The sequence below is a fragment of the Sceloporus occidentalis genome, unplaced genomic scaffold (genome assembly GCF_023333645.1).
Source record: "Sceloporus occidentalis isolate IW3139 unplaced genomic scaffold, rSceOcc1.0.p SCAF_403, whole genome shotgun sequence".
Classification (NCBI taxonomy): Eukaryota; Metazoa; Chordata; class Lepidosauria; order Squamata; family Phrynosomatidae; genus Sceloporus; species Sceloporus occidentalis.
In genome coordinates this window covers 352204-366987 of record NW_028317383.1, presented here as the reverse complement: position 1 = coordinate 366987, position 14784 = coordinate 352204, and the positions used below count along the sequence as shown (strand labels likewise).

Here is a 14784-nt window from a genome sequence, read left to right as displayed (position 1 = left end):
TTTTGTATTTTCAAACTGATGTTCCTTCTTTGTATAATCCCGTTATGTTTATTGGTGCTGCTTCCTGTCTGCACTGCCATTATCTTGAGGTGATGGTATTGATCCTTTGTTGTGGCGTGAACTATTGTATTGTATTAATGAAATGCCTGAGTTAATCGCCTTATTTTAACTTTCCTTTTGTATACAAAGTACTTGGTTGTTTGTAGTGTTTTACCCTCCCCTTGTTTTCCTATATAACCTTGTATGCCTTGCAATAAAGAGAGAAGTCTTCCCCAAGAGTTTGGTGTGCGTCCGTTTCTTGGGAGGGCTGCGGCAGAGTCTTCGGATCTGTCAGCATTGAGCTTAACACTTGGCAGCCTCTGTAAAGGTTGTACTTGGAGGCAGAGGGATCAATACCTGCCTTCCTATCCAGGTGGCTAAAGGACTCGATGCCTACCCCAGCTCAGGTCAAACCTGCTACCGTCTACTGACCCTTCAGCCTCGCTCCAGAAGTTTCCCCTACTGAGACCAGCATCCTGGGGGAGATACAGTCACCGACTTGACCCCGGTCTCAGCAACGCTCCTTTCTGGACGATACATCTTGGGGGAGAGGCTGCTCCAGGTATCCGTATCGTCACACCGGGGTATAGCACGCACCCCCCGCCCGGGGTATAACACGCACCCCCCGCCCGGGGTATAACACGCAGGTAGGGTTTCCGCTTCTTATTTTAGTTATAAAAGTGCATGTTATACGCCAATAAATATCCACAATTACGTGCCTTGGGGATAACCCTCAGACCCTGCCATGATTGTGGCCCTCGAGGGCCAATGTGGACACACCGGTTTTAATATTTATGATTTAAGGCATTACTCACAGTGGGGTTTCCTTCCGGATGTTGAAGCCGCAGGTGCGACCCTCAAACTGCAGCTTGATGGCCTGTTTCAGGTGGAGCTGCGGGTCCATCGTGCTGAAGGAGATCACCGGAGACTGTGGACAGGCGCCGCTCGCTCTGTGAGACGTGGGGCCATAGTCAGGCTTGGTGGGAGAGCTCACAGGGAGCTCACTCCTGGTGGGAGAGTTCACAGGGAGCCCACTCTTGGTGGGAGAGTTCACAGGGAGCCCACTCTTGGTGGGAGAGTTCACAGGGAGCCCACTCCTGGTGGGAGAGTTCACAGGGAGCCCACTCCTGGTGGGAGAGTTCACAGGGAGCCCACTCCTGGTGGGAGAGTTCACAGGGAGCCCACTCCTGGTGGGAGAGTTCACAGGGAGCCCACTCTTGGTGGGAGAGTGCACAGGGAGCCCAGTCCTGGTGGGAGAGTTCACGCTTTTGTTGGGATAATGGACAGTTTCCTGAGCGTTTGTGGGAATGTGCTGAGGGCCCCGTGCTTTGCCGGGAGAGTACACGGGGTCTCTAGTATTTCCGGTAGGGGGCGCCACACACATCCCTTTAGTAGTAGAACGTAAAGGTTCTCTGACCTTCTGTGGAAAGTTTGCTGGGTCCTTAACGTTCACTGGTTTCCCGTGGTTCTCAGTTGTACGATCACCGGTGTTTTTCGTGTTGCCAGTCCCTTTGTGGTCCGTGTTGCCGGATGTATCTGAGGAATAGCCAGAGCTGTTGGTTTTAAGTAGGATATGGCTGCGTTCCTGTGACCTGCTGCGTGAAGACCCCGAGGTCACAGGACTCCCGCGTTTTGGATACTGGTTACAGGCGGTAGGCTGTTCCCATTTATCCAGTTCCTGGGGTGAACTGGGATTTTGATGGCTTATGGGTTGAGCGGTTGACTCATAGTGGTTTTGGAAACCCGTTACATCAATAAGGGCAAGGGTCTGTCTAGAGCGGCTGCGAGGTAAGGAGTGCTGTTGGACCTGCTGAGTGAACGTCAGGCTGTCCATGGGCACGGTGGCCTGGGAATGGTAGGTGGACGAGGTTAATACAGAACCTTTTAAACTCTTCAAAGAATTGTCCATTGAGTGGCTGCCGGTGGACACCGGCGACAGGGTGGACCAGCTGCTTCCGCTTCCTTCAACTGTCTTTTTCTCGGTTACACCTTTATTACGGGGGGTTCCTATAGGGCCTTGATACGGGGGCACTCCATACCTCTCAAGAAGATTCATTATAGCAACATGTCCACCTTTTGCGGCAACTTGCATAGGGTTACGTCCATAGTGATCTGCATGATGAGGAGAGGACTTCCCCTCCTCCAGGAGAACCTTAGCAAGTTCCTTGTGGCCCTCCTGGGCGGCAATGCAGAGCGGAGTGGCCCCCTGGGAGGTTTGAGCGTCAGAGAAAGCTCTGTTCTCCAGAAGAAGACGGGCAATGCTAGTGTGGCCTTTCCAGGCAGCGCAATGTAAAGGAGTCCTCTTCTCTATGTCTGAGGCATTGGGTTGAGCTTCACCTTTTACCAGCAGAAGGTGAGCCATATCCCAATCTCCGAGCCAGCAGCAGGCATGGAGAGCTGTACGTTCCTCTGGGTCTCTCCCTTCGGGGTCTGCGCCCTGCTCCAGCAGCAGTTCTGTCATTCCGATCTGTCCGCCCAGAACCAGCAGGTAAAGCAGAGGTTTGCCCTGCATGTTCTTGACATTCGGATCGGCCCCTCTCCTCAGCAGCAGCTCCGCTGTTGCTCTATGACCTGCCAGAGCGGCCGAGCACAAAGCCGTCATTCCATCGTTGGCGCGTTGGTCGACAGGAGAGCCGCGATTTAGCAGCAATTCGACGCATCCAGTGTGACCTTCCTGAGCAGCCAGGAGGAGAGGAGCGTAGCCTTCATGGTCTCTGATGTCCACTTTAGCTCCCCCTTCAATCAATGTCCGACAGGTGCTTCTCCTGCCCTGACAGGCTGCCCAGTGCAGAGGTGTCCAACCCAGCTGGTCCCTGTGATTCTCATCTAGGCCTCTGTCCAGCAGGACCCTCACTGCCTCCTCTCCACCAAGTGCAGCGGCTGCCATGGCAAGCGCCGATCTCCCTTCTGCGTCCGTGGCATCTGCGGTAGCCCCCCAGAGCAGCAAAACCCGAACTGCCTCAGCATGTCCTCCCGAAGCGGCGGCCAGCAGTGGAGTCATTCTGCACTTGCCCTCTCTGTCAGGATCCGCTCCAGCCTCAAGCAGGAGCTCGGCTACCTCCGCCTGCCCCTCATATGCAGCCACCAGCAGCGGGGTCACCCCATCTTTGTCTTCCAGTTCTGGATCCGCCCCATGCTCCAGCAATAAGGACACTAACTCGGGGTAGTCCTGACCCGCAGGCACACAGAGGCAGGCCACCGAAAGTGCAGTGCGTCCTTCTGAATCACGCCAGTTTATGTCAGCTCCTGCGTCCAAGAACAGCTCTGCCACTGACCTGTGGCCCATGTACGCCGCTGCCATCAGAGGTGTGCGTCCCTCTGTGTCTGCATGGTCCGCCCGAGCTCCAGCTGCTAATAAAGCTTTAACGGGCCCCTCATGTCCCCCCCAAGCGGCCGCTCTGAGCGCAGTGCGCCCGTCGGGACCAGAGACGTCGGGATGGGCCCTGCTTGCCAGTAACGCTTGAACTACCTCTGTGTGTCCTCCCCAGGCAGCCGACCGAAGAGGAGTCCATCCACGGCTGTCAGTATGGTCATGACGGGCACTGTGTTGAAGGAGTAGTTGCACCACGGAAAGGTGTCCCTGGTGTGCTGCAAGTCCTAAAGCTGTCTGTCCTTCTTCATCAGCGGCCTCCAGATTTGCTCCTCTGGAAATCATCAATTTTACTGCTTCTAAGTTTCCGGCTTGGGCTGCAGCGGCCAGTAGAGTCCTTCCAGATCTGTCCCGCTGATGTACCCCGGCCCCGCTGGCCAGCAGCATCTCCACCGAGCCTCCTCTGCCCAAAGTCCTCCTGAGGGCACCGGAGTCCACGACGTCACAGGGACCGTCCGGAGCGCCCCGAGCCAAGAGCAGCAGCTGCAGCACCTCCAGCTCTAGATGGATGTTGGAGACCAAACAGTCGGAGATGGGAACTTCTGTCCACAGAAGCCACAGAGCTAAGTGAGAGGGTTCTAGGCCCGGCAGGTCGGCCAGCAGGAGATGTCTGGCCAGCTGGTGGACCTCTTTCGGTGTCAGATTCGGTGCGCGGGTCGAGAGGCCCATGGCAAGCACACTGTGACCCTCTGCCACGTTACACAGGTATTTCTGGGTACAATATTTCACATCCAGAAGCCACTCCGAGAAGCTATGGTGGAACAGGACTAGCGGACTTTCCGGGCCGTCCGAAGGAAGAAGCAGCCCAGAGAGAGACGCCAGGTTCCTGCCGTAGTCCTCGGAGCTCCATCCTTTCATTTGCTTGGTCCGCACAGCCTCGTAGAGCCGGGACGGGGCGAGGGGCTGCGGCGAGGCCAGCAACGCGTTGAGCATCGTCTGCACCTGACAGAAGTGCCGCCCGGGGAACAGTCTCTGGCACAGCCACAGGTAGAGTCCGTTCAACGTGCCGGGCATGTGGCGGATCTCTCTCAGCACAACGGAGCCGTCGGAAACCCCGTCCAGCACGCGCTCCAGGTACAGGAAGCAGCCGTTGCTCTTTATGTGCAGCTGGTTGAGCATTTCTGCCGTGTGGAGCGTCAGGTGCTTGCGCAGGTTCTCCTCGCGGTCCAGGCGGCGCAGGATGTACCGCTGCACGTCTCGCACTACATGCGCCTTCCGCAGGTCGTCCAGGCAAAGCCTCCGGAAACCTGCGCCAACAAGAGACAATGAGACGGATGTGACGCGGACGCGGGTACATTCACTAAAGCAGCAGAGTTACAGTTTCTCTAGTCGAGTTAAGGACCGGTTAGCGCGGTGATATTTTGCACACTAGGGGGCAGCGTGTGGTGATGGTGCAAAGTTTGGAAGGTTGTTGCTATCCCCATTTAACAAGGAGTTAAAAATCTGCACTCCGCTAAGACTTTGGCGACAAAGCTCTGCCGGTATGTTTAACTCTTTGGGATTTTGTACTTTAACCCCCACCTACATCGAGCTGTGCTGACCAATCAGCAGCCTTCTCTCTTCCTCGATCGGCGCTTCGAGTAAATGGATTATCACCTAAATAAAGCTATAAGCAGAGCTCTGAAAATTGCCCGGCCTCTAGCGCAGGGGGGGGGGGCTGTTGGGTTTCATTCAAATGACATTCAAATGGTTAAATGTCAAGGGAGAAGGCTGCTGATTGGCTCAGCATCACTGTAGTATAGGAAGCAGAGAGGGGGCTCCTAGAGGCAAAACATAGGAGGTAAGTGAATGGTCTCCTGAGAGTGATAACGGGGAGGAATAATCCTGCGGACTCTGGGAAGTTAAGATGGCTGCTCTCGTGAGACACACAAATGGGGGGGTCTAATACATATATGTTGCTTATTGTAATCTGCAGACACCGTCACACGCGTGTCGTATTTTATTGATTAATTGGGTATATCAGAGACCCCTGGGGGGCTTGGGAAGTAAAGTATGACTCAAACCGGCAGCGCTACTGCGCATGCACACATTTCTGTGTCTGTCCCAGACCATGGACCAAATCCCGCTGAACTCTACCTCTGTCCTGCTTTTTGAGACAGGAAGCGCTTGGCAAAATCGTGACTGTGCAGCGCAAAGCAGGACAGTTGGGAGGCATGCGCTCAGGAAGTCAGCACTATAGCAATAAAGCTGGGCCCCGACCTGTGAACATCCTGGTGGCCGCCTTGTTCTGGCGCCGTGCGGTGCACACGAGCAGCAGCCACGGTGGGAGAAGATGATGGTGACTTGCCAGGAGCTCTGCGATGCTGCAGCTGGACTCCGCGGCGAAGCCATCCGACCGGCAGCAACAGCACATTTCATCCACGGAGTCGACGAGGAGCAGCAGGTTCTGCGAAGGAGGCGGCACGGAGATCAAGGGAAGGAGGACCAGCCTGCAACACGAGAGAAAGGGGATCACCGTCAGCAGGACAGTCACCGGCAGGAGCCTCCTGTAACACAGAGCGCCTCCCTATCACCGGCAGGAGCCTCCCGTAACACCGAGTGCCTTCCTATCACAGGCAGGAGCCGCCTGTAACACTGAGCGCCTCCCTATAACCGGCAGGAGCCTCCCATAACACAGAGTGCCTTCCTATCACCGGCAGGAGCCGCTCGTAACACCGAGCGCCTCCCTATCACCGGCAGGAGTCTCCCGTAACACAGATCGCTTTCCTATCACCTGCAGGAGCCGCCCGTAACACCGAGCTCCTCCCTATCACCTGCAGGAGATCCCCGTAACACCGAGCTCCTCCCTATCACCGGCAGGAGCCACCCGTAACACCGAGCGCCTCCCTATACCCGGCAGGAGCCTCCCATAACACCGAGCTCCTCCCTATCACTGGCAGGAGCCGCCCGTAACACCGAGCGCCCCCCTATACCCGGCAGGAGCCTCCCATAACACCGAGCTCCTCCCTATCACCGGCAGGAGCCACCCGTAATACCGTGCGCCTCCCTATCACCGGCAGGAGTCTCCCGTAATACCGTGTGCCTCCCTATCACCGGCAGGAGCCACCAGTAATACAGAGGCCTCCCGTAACACCGAGCTCCCGTAACCGTACCAGACCTTTGAATTACCGGCAAATCCCTGCAATGTCACGGTGCTGTACCTCTTGAACTTGTCATCGACATCCCCGCTGGGGTCCGGCTCCTGTGCTCTCTCGTTGTAGCCGCTAATGAGGGGGCTGTCTCGGAGCTGCTGTGCCAGGCCGGCAATGAACTGGTGCGGGCAGAGACTGGCATGCGCGTGAGCCCGGCAGAAGTGGTACGCCAGAACCCTGACGCCGAGCCCAGTGCTGTGCCCGATCTCGGTGGAAGGCCACAGGATCTCCGCGCACAAAGCAGTCTTTCCTGCCCCTGGGGCCCCTGTAATGAGTATGCCGGGGGCCCGAGCTCCTCCTAGGCCCTCCAGACAGTGCTGCAGTCTTTGCAGGGCCCATTCCCGGCAGTAAAAGGGCCGGCCACGTAATGGGCTGGAGGTCATGTCGATGGGAATGGTGACTGCACGGCCACAAGCAACTGGGGCATATTCCTAAAACAAGCGGTGGGACGATGGATACTGGAGCTCCAGAAGATCTACTGTACACGGGGTTCCAGACTCTGGGGAGTTCCAGTAGATCTGCGGGACAGGGGGAGACGGATGCCGGGTTCCAGTAGATCTGCGGGACACGGGGTGACGGATACTGGGTTCTCGTAGATCTGTGGGACCCGAGGTAACGGATAGCGGGTTCCAGTAGAGGTGACGGATACTGGGTTCTAGTAGATCTGCGGGACCCGAGGTGACGGATACTGGGTTCTAGCAGATCTGCGGGACCCGAGGTGACGGATACTGGGTTCTCTTAGATCTGCGGGACCCGAGGTAACGGATAGAGGGTTCCAGTAGAGGTGACGGATACTGGGTTCCAGTAGATCTGCGGGACCCGAGGTGACAGATACTGGGTTCCAGTAGATCTGCGGGACCGAGGTAACAGATACTGGGTTCTAGTAGATCTGCGGGACCGAGGTAACAGATACTGGGTTCTAGTAGATCTGCGGGACCCGAGGTGACAGATACTGGGTTCTAGTAGATCTGCGGGACCCGAGGTGACAGATACTGGGTTCTAGTAGATCTGCGGGACCCGAGGTGACGGATAGCTGGTTCCAGTAGAGGTGACGGATACCGGGTTCTAGTAGTTCCTGGGGATAGACACACCAGATGTTACTCTCAGGGAGACAGAGATAGGCAGCGGCTGTTTGGGGGTGCCAGGTGTAACTGGAATGATTGACAGGTTAGGCACCGCCTAAATGAGGCAGAGGGCAACCCCCCAGTCCAACCTGCAGCGCTCCAGGTGCAGGCGTGACTCCGATCTCCGCCTGAGGTCACCGGGGCCACCAAACTGCACAACGGAGCCGACGGGAGCAGCCGGGACAAGCCCAGACCTGACAGGGTGCGGGGCAGCCACATAGCTGGGCCGGGGGAGGAATAACTCTGTGACCTACCCTGACAGGGGCAACACATGCCGTCTCACTGACACTCAATGAGAAGTCCCAAGGAGGGGGTGGGTGTTTTACACAGAGTAGGGGTGTTATACAGGGTAAGGGGGTAACACAGGGGTGTTATACAGGATAAGGGGTAACACAGGGGTGTTATACAGGGTAAGGGGTAATATAGTGGGTGTTATACAGGGTAAGGGGGTGATATAGAAGGCAGGGGGTGTTATACGGGGTATGATGGTAATGCAGGGGTGTTATACAGGTATGAAGGTAATACCCTGTATTACAGGGTGTGTTATATAGGGTAAGGGGTAATATAGGTGGTGTTATACAGGGTATGGGGGTAATACAGGGGGTGTTATATAGGGTAAGGGGTAATATAGGTGGTGTTATACAGGGTAAGGGGTAATATAGGTGGTGTTATACAGGGTAAGGGGTAATATAGGTGGTGTTATACAGGGAAAGGGGTAATATAGGTGGTGTTATACAGGGTAAGGGGTAATACAGAAGGCAGGGGCTCCCTTACCTGCCCCTGACAGGCCGGGCAGATCACTCTCTCCGGTCTCTTTCACTTCTGTTTCCAGACTGTTTCCAACCCGAGCCTCTCCCTCCCCAGCCTCACTCAGCCCCCCACCCCCTGCTGCACTCCTCCCTCCGTGCGAGGCCCGGCCCAGCCTCACCCCACTCACTCACACTGACAGCCTCACCCACTCACTGACAGCCTCACCCCACTCACTCACACTTACAGCCTCACCCCACTCACTCACACTGACAGCCTCACCCCACTCACACTGAAAGCCTCACCCCACTCACACTGACAGCCTCGCCCCACTCACTCACACTGACAGCCTCACCCCACTCACACTGAAAGCCTCACCCCACTCACACTGACAGCCTCACCGCACTCACTCACACTGACAGCCTCGCCCCACTCACTCACACTGACAGCCTCACCGCACTCACTGACATCCTCACCCCACTCACACTGACAGCCTCACCCCATTCACACTGACAGCCTCACCCCACTCACACTGACAGCCTCACCGCACTCACTCGCAGCCTCACCCCACTCACTCACACTGACAGCTTCACCCCACTCACTCACAGGCTCACCCCACTCACACTGATAGCCTCACCCCGCTCACTCACAGACTCACCCCACTGACAGCCTCACCCCACTCACACTGACAGCCTCACCCCTGTCACAGGTGGGATTCTCAGCCCGCTCTCCTGCCCCCGTCTGCTCCTGTAGTTTGTGTACCGGTGATGATGGGGGGTAGGGCAGGTGCTGTCAGTGGGGCAGTTTGGTTTTGGAGTGGGGCAATTTTAGAGATGCCCCTACTAAGTATATTGTATTAGGCTCCTTATTCTTATCCGTATAGCACCAACATAGTCTACATCGCTGTACAATTAGCTATTTCTGAGCCCCTTTGAGGTCACTTTGGGGTCACTATCCCAGCCTCATTCACACGCAGAGAGGGCGCGGAGCTCACGCTGTCATTCCTGCCCGACCGGCTCTACTCCACATTCTGTGCCTCCCGGGGGCCACGCATGGCTCCATCACACCCGCTGTTCACACCAGGAGACGTCAGAAAGCAGCAGAGATCCCCCTTCCAGACGAGCTGGTAATACGTTTAATACATTCCTGGCGGCAAAAGGGTCGCTCGTGTAACTGGCTAGAGGTCATGGGAATGGTGAACGCACGGGAACCGGGGCAGCCAATGGGGGGACAGATACTGCATCTCCACACTCTGAGGGGTTCCAGAGAATATGTAGGACGTGGGGTGACATCTCCCCACCCCCTATCCATCTTCCTGCTCCCAACATCTCCCCAACCAACCTCCCCGCTCCACCCGTCCATCTTCCCACTATCCGTCCACCTCCCTGCATCTCCCCATCCATCTCCTCGCTCCCCGCATCTCCTCATCAATCTCCCCGCTTCCTGCCCCCGTTTCTTCATTTTGTTTTGCTCCCTCCAGCTGCTCGGATCAGGGAAGGGGAAGGACAGCTGCCTCCTGTCCGCCAGGAAACCATTCCAGCCCCTTCAACGGACGAGGAGACCCCTGAGACCTGAATGACTTCACATCCCCCAGCAGACAATCCGTGCACAACGTTCCTGACGCATCCTGGGGACCCCAATGTGAGGCTCCTGACCACTGCTCCATTTTCACAGCTTTTTAACCTAAACATCCTCATGGCATATTTAAGTGTGATTTCAGTGTATCAGAATACCGGATGCTGACTGCCCCGCGCTGACCGCCGGGGTGCTGATCTGGAGATGATTTACAAGAATAGGGGCGCGCAACCCAAAAAATAAAAGATTCGGGGGCCGCAGCTAAAATAATGACCAATAAATACAAAACAAGAACTCGAGCCGGTGCCGGGGACTGCGGGGTCCGCGCAGGGTCACATATATCGATTCGCCCACCCACTACTGACGCACCCCAACGGGGGTATCACAGGGAGCCAAATCAGTGAGACCGCCGGTATTTTAACCCAAAAGAGACTTGCAAGCGATTTAAAGCCGTCTCTCGACATATAATGGGTATCCGCGGGGCGTCGGCTGGATATCCGCGGGGCGTCGGCTGGGTATCACCGCTTTTTTTGTGTGTTTATTGACACCAGGTGGGGTTTCTGGGACATCAGCAGATGCCCGGATCCGTCCTCAGGAAGGGCTATTATTACCCATACCGGGGCTAATTTGAGAATGAATGGGACTGTTTCCTGGAGTCTGCCTGGGCATGATGGGAGACACTGAGCCAGTCCTGATAACGCAGTCACATCCCCTAGATTACATACAGACCCGCGGCTGTCTGACCAGTCCTGATAACTCAGTCACATCCCCTACATTACATACAGACCCGCCGCTGTCTGACCAGTCCTGCTAACGCGGTCACATCCCCTACATTACATACAGACCCCGCGCTGTCTGACCAGCCCTGATAACAGTCACACCCCCTACATTATTACATACAGACCCGCACTGTCTGAGCCAGTCCTGATAACACAGTCACACCGCCTACATTTCATACAGACTCGCCGCTGTCTGAGCCAGTCCTGATAACGCAGTCACATCCCCTACATTACATACAGACCCCGCGCTGTCTGACCAGTCCTGATAACGCAGTGACATTCCCTACATTACATACAGACCCGCCGCTGTCTGACCAGTCCTGATTACGCAGTCACATCCCCTACATTACATACAGACCCCGCGCTGTCTGACCAGTCCTGATAACGCAGTCACATCCCCTACATTTTACATACAGACCCTGCGCTGTCTGACCAGTCCTGATAACGCGGTCACATCCCCTACATTACATACAGACCTGCCGCTGTCTGACCAATCCTGATAACGCAGTCACATCCCCTACATTACATACAGACCCGCCGCTGTCTAAACCTGTCCTGATAATGCAGTCACACCCCCTACATTACATACAGACCCGCCGCTGTCTGACCAGTCCTGATAATGCAGTCACATCCCCTACGTTACATACAGACCCGCCACTGTCTGACCAGTCCTGATAAAGCAGTCACATCCCCTACGTTACATACAGACCCGCCACTGTCTGACCAGTCCTGATAAAGCAGTCACATCCCCTACATTACATACAGACCGGCCGCTGTCTGACCAGTCCTGATAACGCAGTCACATCCCCCACATTACATACAGAACCGCCGCTGTCTGACCAGTCCTGATAACGCAGTCACATCCCCTACATTACATACAGACCCGGCGCTGTCTGAGCCAGACCTGATAACGCAGTCACATCCCCTACATTACATACAGACCCGCCGCTGTCTGACCAGTCCTGATAATCCAGTCACATCCCCTACATTACATACAGACCCGCCGCTGTCTAAACCTGTCCTGATAATGCAGTCACACCCCCTACATTACATACAGACCCGCCGCTGTCTGACCAGTCCTGATAATGCAGTCACATCCCCTACGTTACATACAGACCCGCCACTGTCTGACCAGTCCTGATAAAGCAGTCACATCCCCTACGTTACATACAGACCCGCCACTGTCTGACCAGTCCTGATAAAGCAGTCACATCCCCTACATTACATACAGACCCGGCGCTGTCTGAGCCAGACCTGATAAAGCAGTCACATCCCCTACGTTACATACAGACCCGCCACTGTCTGACCAGTCCTGATAAAGCAGTCACATCCCCTACGTTACATACAGACCCGCCACTGTCTGACCAGTCCTGATAAAGCAGTCACATCCCCTACATTACATACAGACCGGCCGCTGTCTGACCAGTCCTGATAACGCAGTCACATCCCCCACATTACATACAGAACCGCCGCTGTCTGACCAGTCCTGATAACGCAGTCACATCCCCTACATTACATACAGACCCGGCGCTGTCTGAGCCAGACCTGATAACGCAGTCACATCCCCTACATTACATACAGACCCGCCGCTGTCTGACCAGTCCTGATAATCCAGTCACATCCCCTACATTACATACAGACCCGCCGCTGTCTAAACCTGTCCTGATAACGCAGTCACATCCCCTACATTACATACAGACCCGGCGCTGTCTGAGCCAGACCTGATAACGCAGTCACATCCCCTACATTACATACAGACCCGCCGCTGTCTGACCAGTCCTGATAACCCAGTCACATCCCCTACATTACATACAGACCCGCCGCTGTCTAAACCTGTCCTGATAATGCAGTCACATCCCCTACATTACATACAGACCCGCCGTTGTCTGAGCCAGTCCTGATAATGCAGTCACATCCCCTACATTACATACAGACCTGCCGCTGCCTGGCCAGTCCTGATAACGCAGTCACATCCCCTACATTACATACAGACCCGGCGCTGTCTGAGCCAGACCTGATAACGCAGTCACATCCCCTACATTACATACAGACCCGCCGCTGTCTGACCAGTCCTGATAATCCAGTCACATCCCCTACATTACATACAGACCCGCCGCTGTCTGAACCAGTCCTGATAACGCGGTCACATCCCCTACATTACATACAGACCCTGCGCTGTCTGAGCAGTCCTGATAACGCAGTCACATCCCCTACATTACATACAGACCCGCCGCTGTCTGACCAGTCCTGATAACCCAGTCACATCCCCTACATTACATACAGACCCGCCGCTGTCTGACCCGTCCTGATAACGCAGTCACATCCCCTACATTACATACAGACCCACCGCTGTCTGACCAGTCCTGATAAACTACTGTACTTTATATCTAAATGTAATGTGATGGAGTGAAGATTGTCCACACTAAGGTTATTGGCAGCTATGGAAGGCAGTTGCAGGTTGTTTAGTTCAGGTAACCCGGTGGCTCCTTTGAGGGCACTCTGGGCATCCTGCTGCTGAGCCAATGGGCTGCTGGAGCTCAGTGAGGGGCTCCACCTAGTGCTCGCTCCCTATAATAAGAGCTTTACTCCTCTCCCCTGTCTGCTGGGTGGTTCCTCCCTGACCATTTCCTGCTGCCCCAGTGCATCTCTGGGATTCTCCACTTCCTGTCTGGCCACCCGGGTGCCGTAATCACCCTGGTGCTAGCGGCTAATATTGGGATACTATTTATATATATAGATATATATAGTGATATATTACCTGTATGTATTATATATATATATATATATCTATCAGAAGATGGGGACACTGTGGTCATAAAGGGATGGAAATGGTCTTCAACAGTACTCAGGCTGTTTAAACAATGCCTCAGTTGTTACTAAGGGACCCAAAGTGTGCCAAGAAAATGACCCCCACCATTACACCCCCACCAGCCTGACCCGCTGATTCGAGGCAGGACGGATCCCGGCTTTCCTGTTGTTGACCTGACCATCTGAATGACGCAGCTGGAATGGAGACTCATCAGACCCGGCAGCGTTCTCCGGTCTTCCGTTGTCCGGTTTTGGTGATTCTGTGGGAATCGTAGCCTCGGTTTCCTGTTCTTAGCTGACAGAAGCGGCACCCGGTGGGGTCTTCTGCTGCTGTAGTCCATCGGCTTCAAGGTTGGACGTGTTGTGCGTTCAGAGATCGTATTCTGCAGACCTTGGGTGTAACGAGGGGTTAATTGGGTTACTGTTGCCTTTCCGTCATCTCGAACCAGTCTGCCGTTCTCTCCTCTGACCTCTGACATCAACAAGGCATTCCCGTCACACAGCCACCGTTCACCGGATATTTTCTTGTTTTCGGACCGTTCTCTGTAAACCTTAGAGATGTTTGGGGGAAAATCCCAGTAGATCAGCAGTTTCTGAAATACTCAGACCAGCGCCAACAACCACCATGCCGCATTCAAATTCACTGAAATCCCCTTTCTGCCCCATTCTGATGCTCAGTCTGATCTTCAGCAAGTTGTCTTGACCACATGCCTAAAATGTACATATAGTGATGTATTCCCCATATATATCTTGTCTTTTATTTATATAGCGCCAACAGTTTACGCAGCGCTTAATACAATACATACATTCAAGGGGTCTGACAAGACGAGAACTGACAGACTAAGACAAACCGATACATTAGGTGGAGAGGCTCGGCCCACAAGCTTACAATCAATGGGGTGAGGAGAAACATAAGGGAAAGGGTGAGAGGTAGTGTGGGGGGTATCAGTGACGGGTGAGAGGTAGTGTGGGGGGTATAAGGCACAGGGAAAGGGTGAGAGATATTGTGGGGGGTATCAGTGACGGGTGAGAGGTAGTGTGGGGGGTATAAGGCACAGAGACAGGTGGGAGGTAGTGGGGGGTATACGGCACAGGGAAAGGGTGAGAGGTAGTGTAGGGGGTATCATTGACAGGGACATTATGGTGCGGCTTCTCTGAAGAAGTGAGTTTTGAGATGTTTCTTGAATGTTGGGGGGGGGGTAAAAGCTTCA

The 14784-nt window shown here is 54.8% G+C and overlaps 1 protein-coding gene across 1 annotated transcript; it reads right to left on the bottom strand.

Annotated features, from left to right (window-relative positions):
- Nucleotides 1–850: 850 nt before the first annotated feature.
- Nucleotides 851–6923, bottom strand: LOC149272930 (uncharacterized). The gene is made up of 3 exons (XM_089506639.1): nt 6550–6923; nt 5609–5838; nt 851–4656 (listed from the first exon to the last, which is right to left on the bottom strand). The coding sequence occupies exons 1-3, from the start codon at nt 6921–6923 to the stop codon at nt 851–853; spliced, it is 4410 nt and encodes a 1469-aa protein (XP_089362765.1).
- Nucleotides 6924–14784: the final 7861 nt, after the last annotated feature.

Excerpts from the sequence above, each read along its gene's own strand:
- LOC149272930 (XM_089506639.1), bottom strand. The coding sequence starts at position 6,923 with ATGACCTCCAGCCCATTACGTGGCCGGCCCTTTTACTGCCGGGAATGG. Across the intron at positions 5,839-6,549 it reads GTCGATGACAAGTTCAAGAG|GCTGGTCCTCCTTCCCTTGA; the intron begins GTACAGCACCGT and ends CTCGTGTTGCAG. Across the intron at positions 4,657-5,608 it reads GGCCACCAGGATGTTCACAG|GTTTCCGGAGGCTTTGCCTG; the intron begins GTCGGGGCCCAG and ends TTGTTGGCGCAG.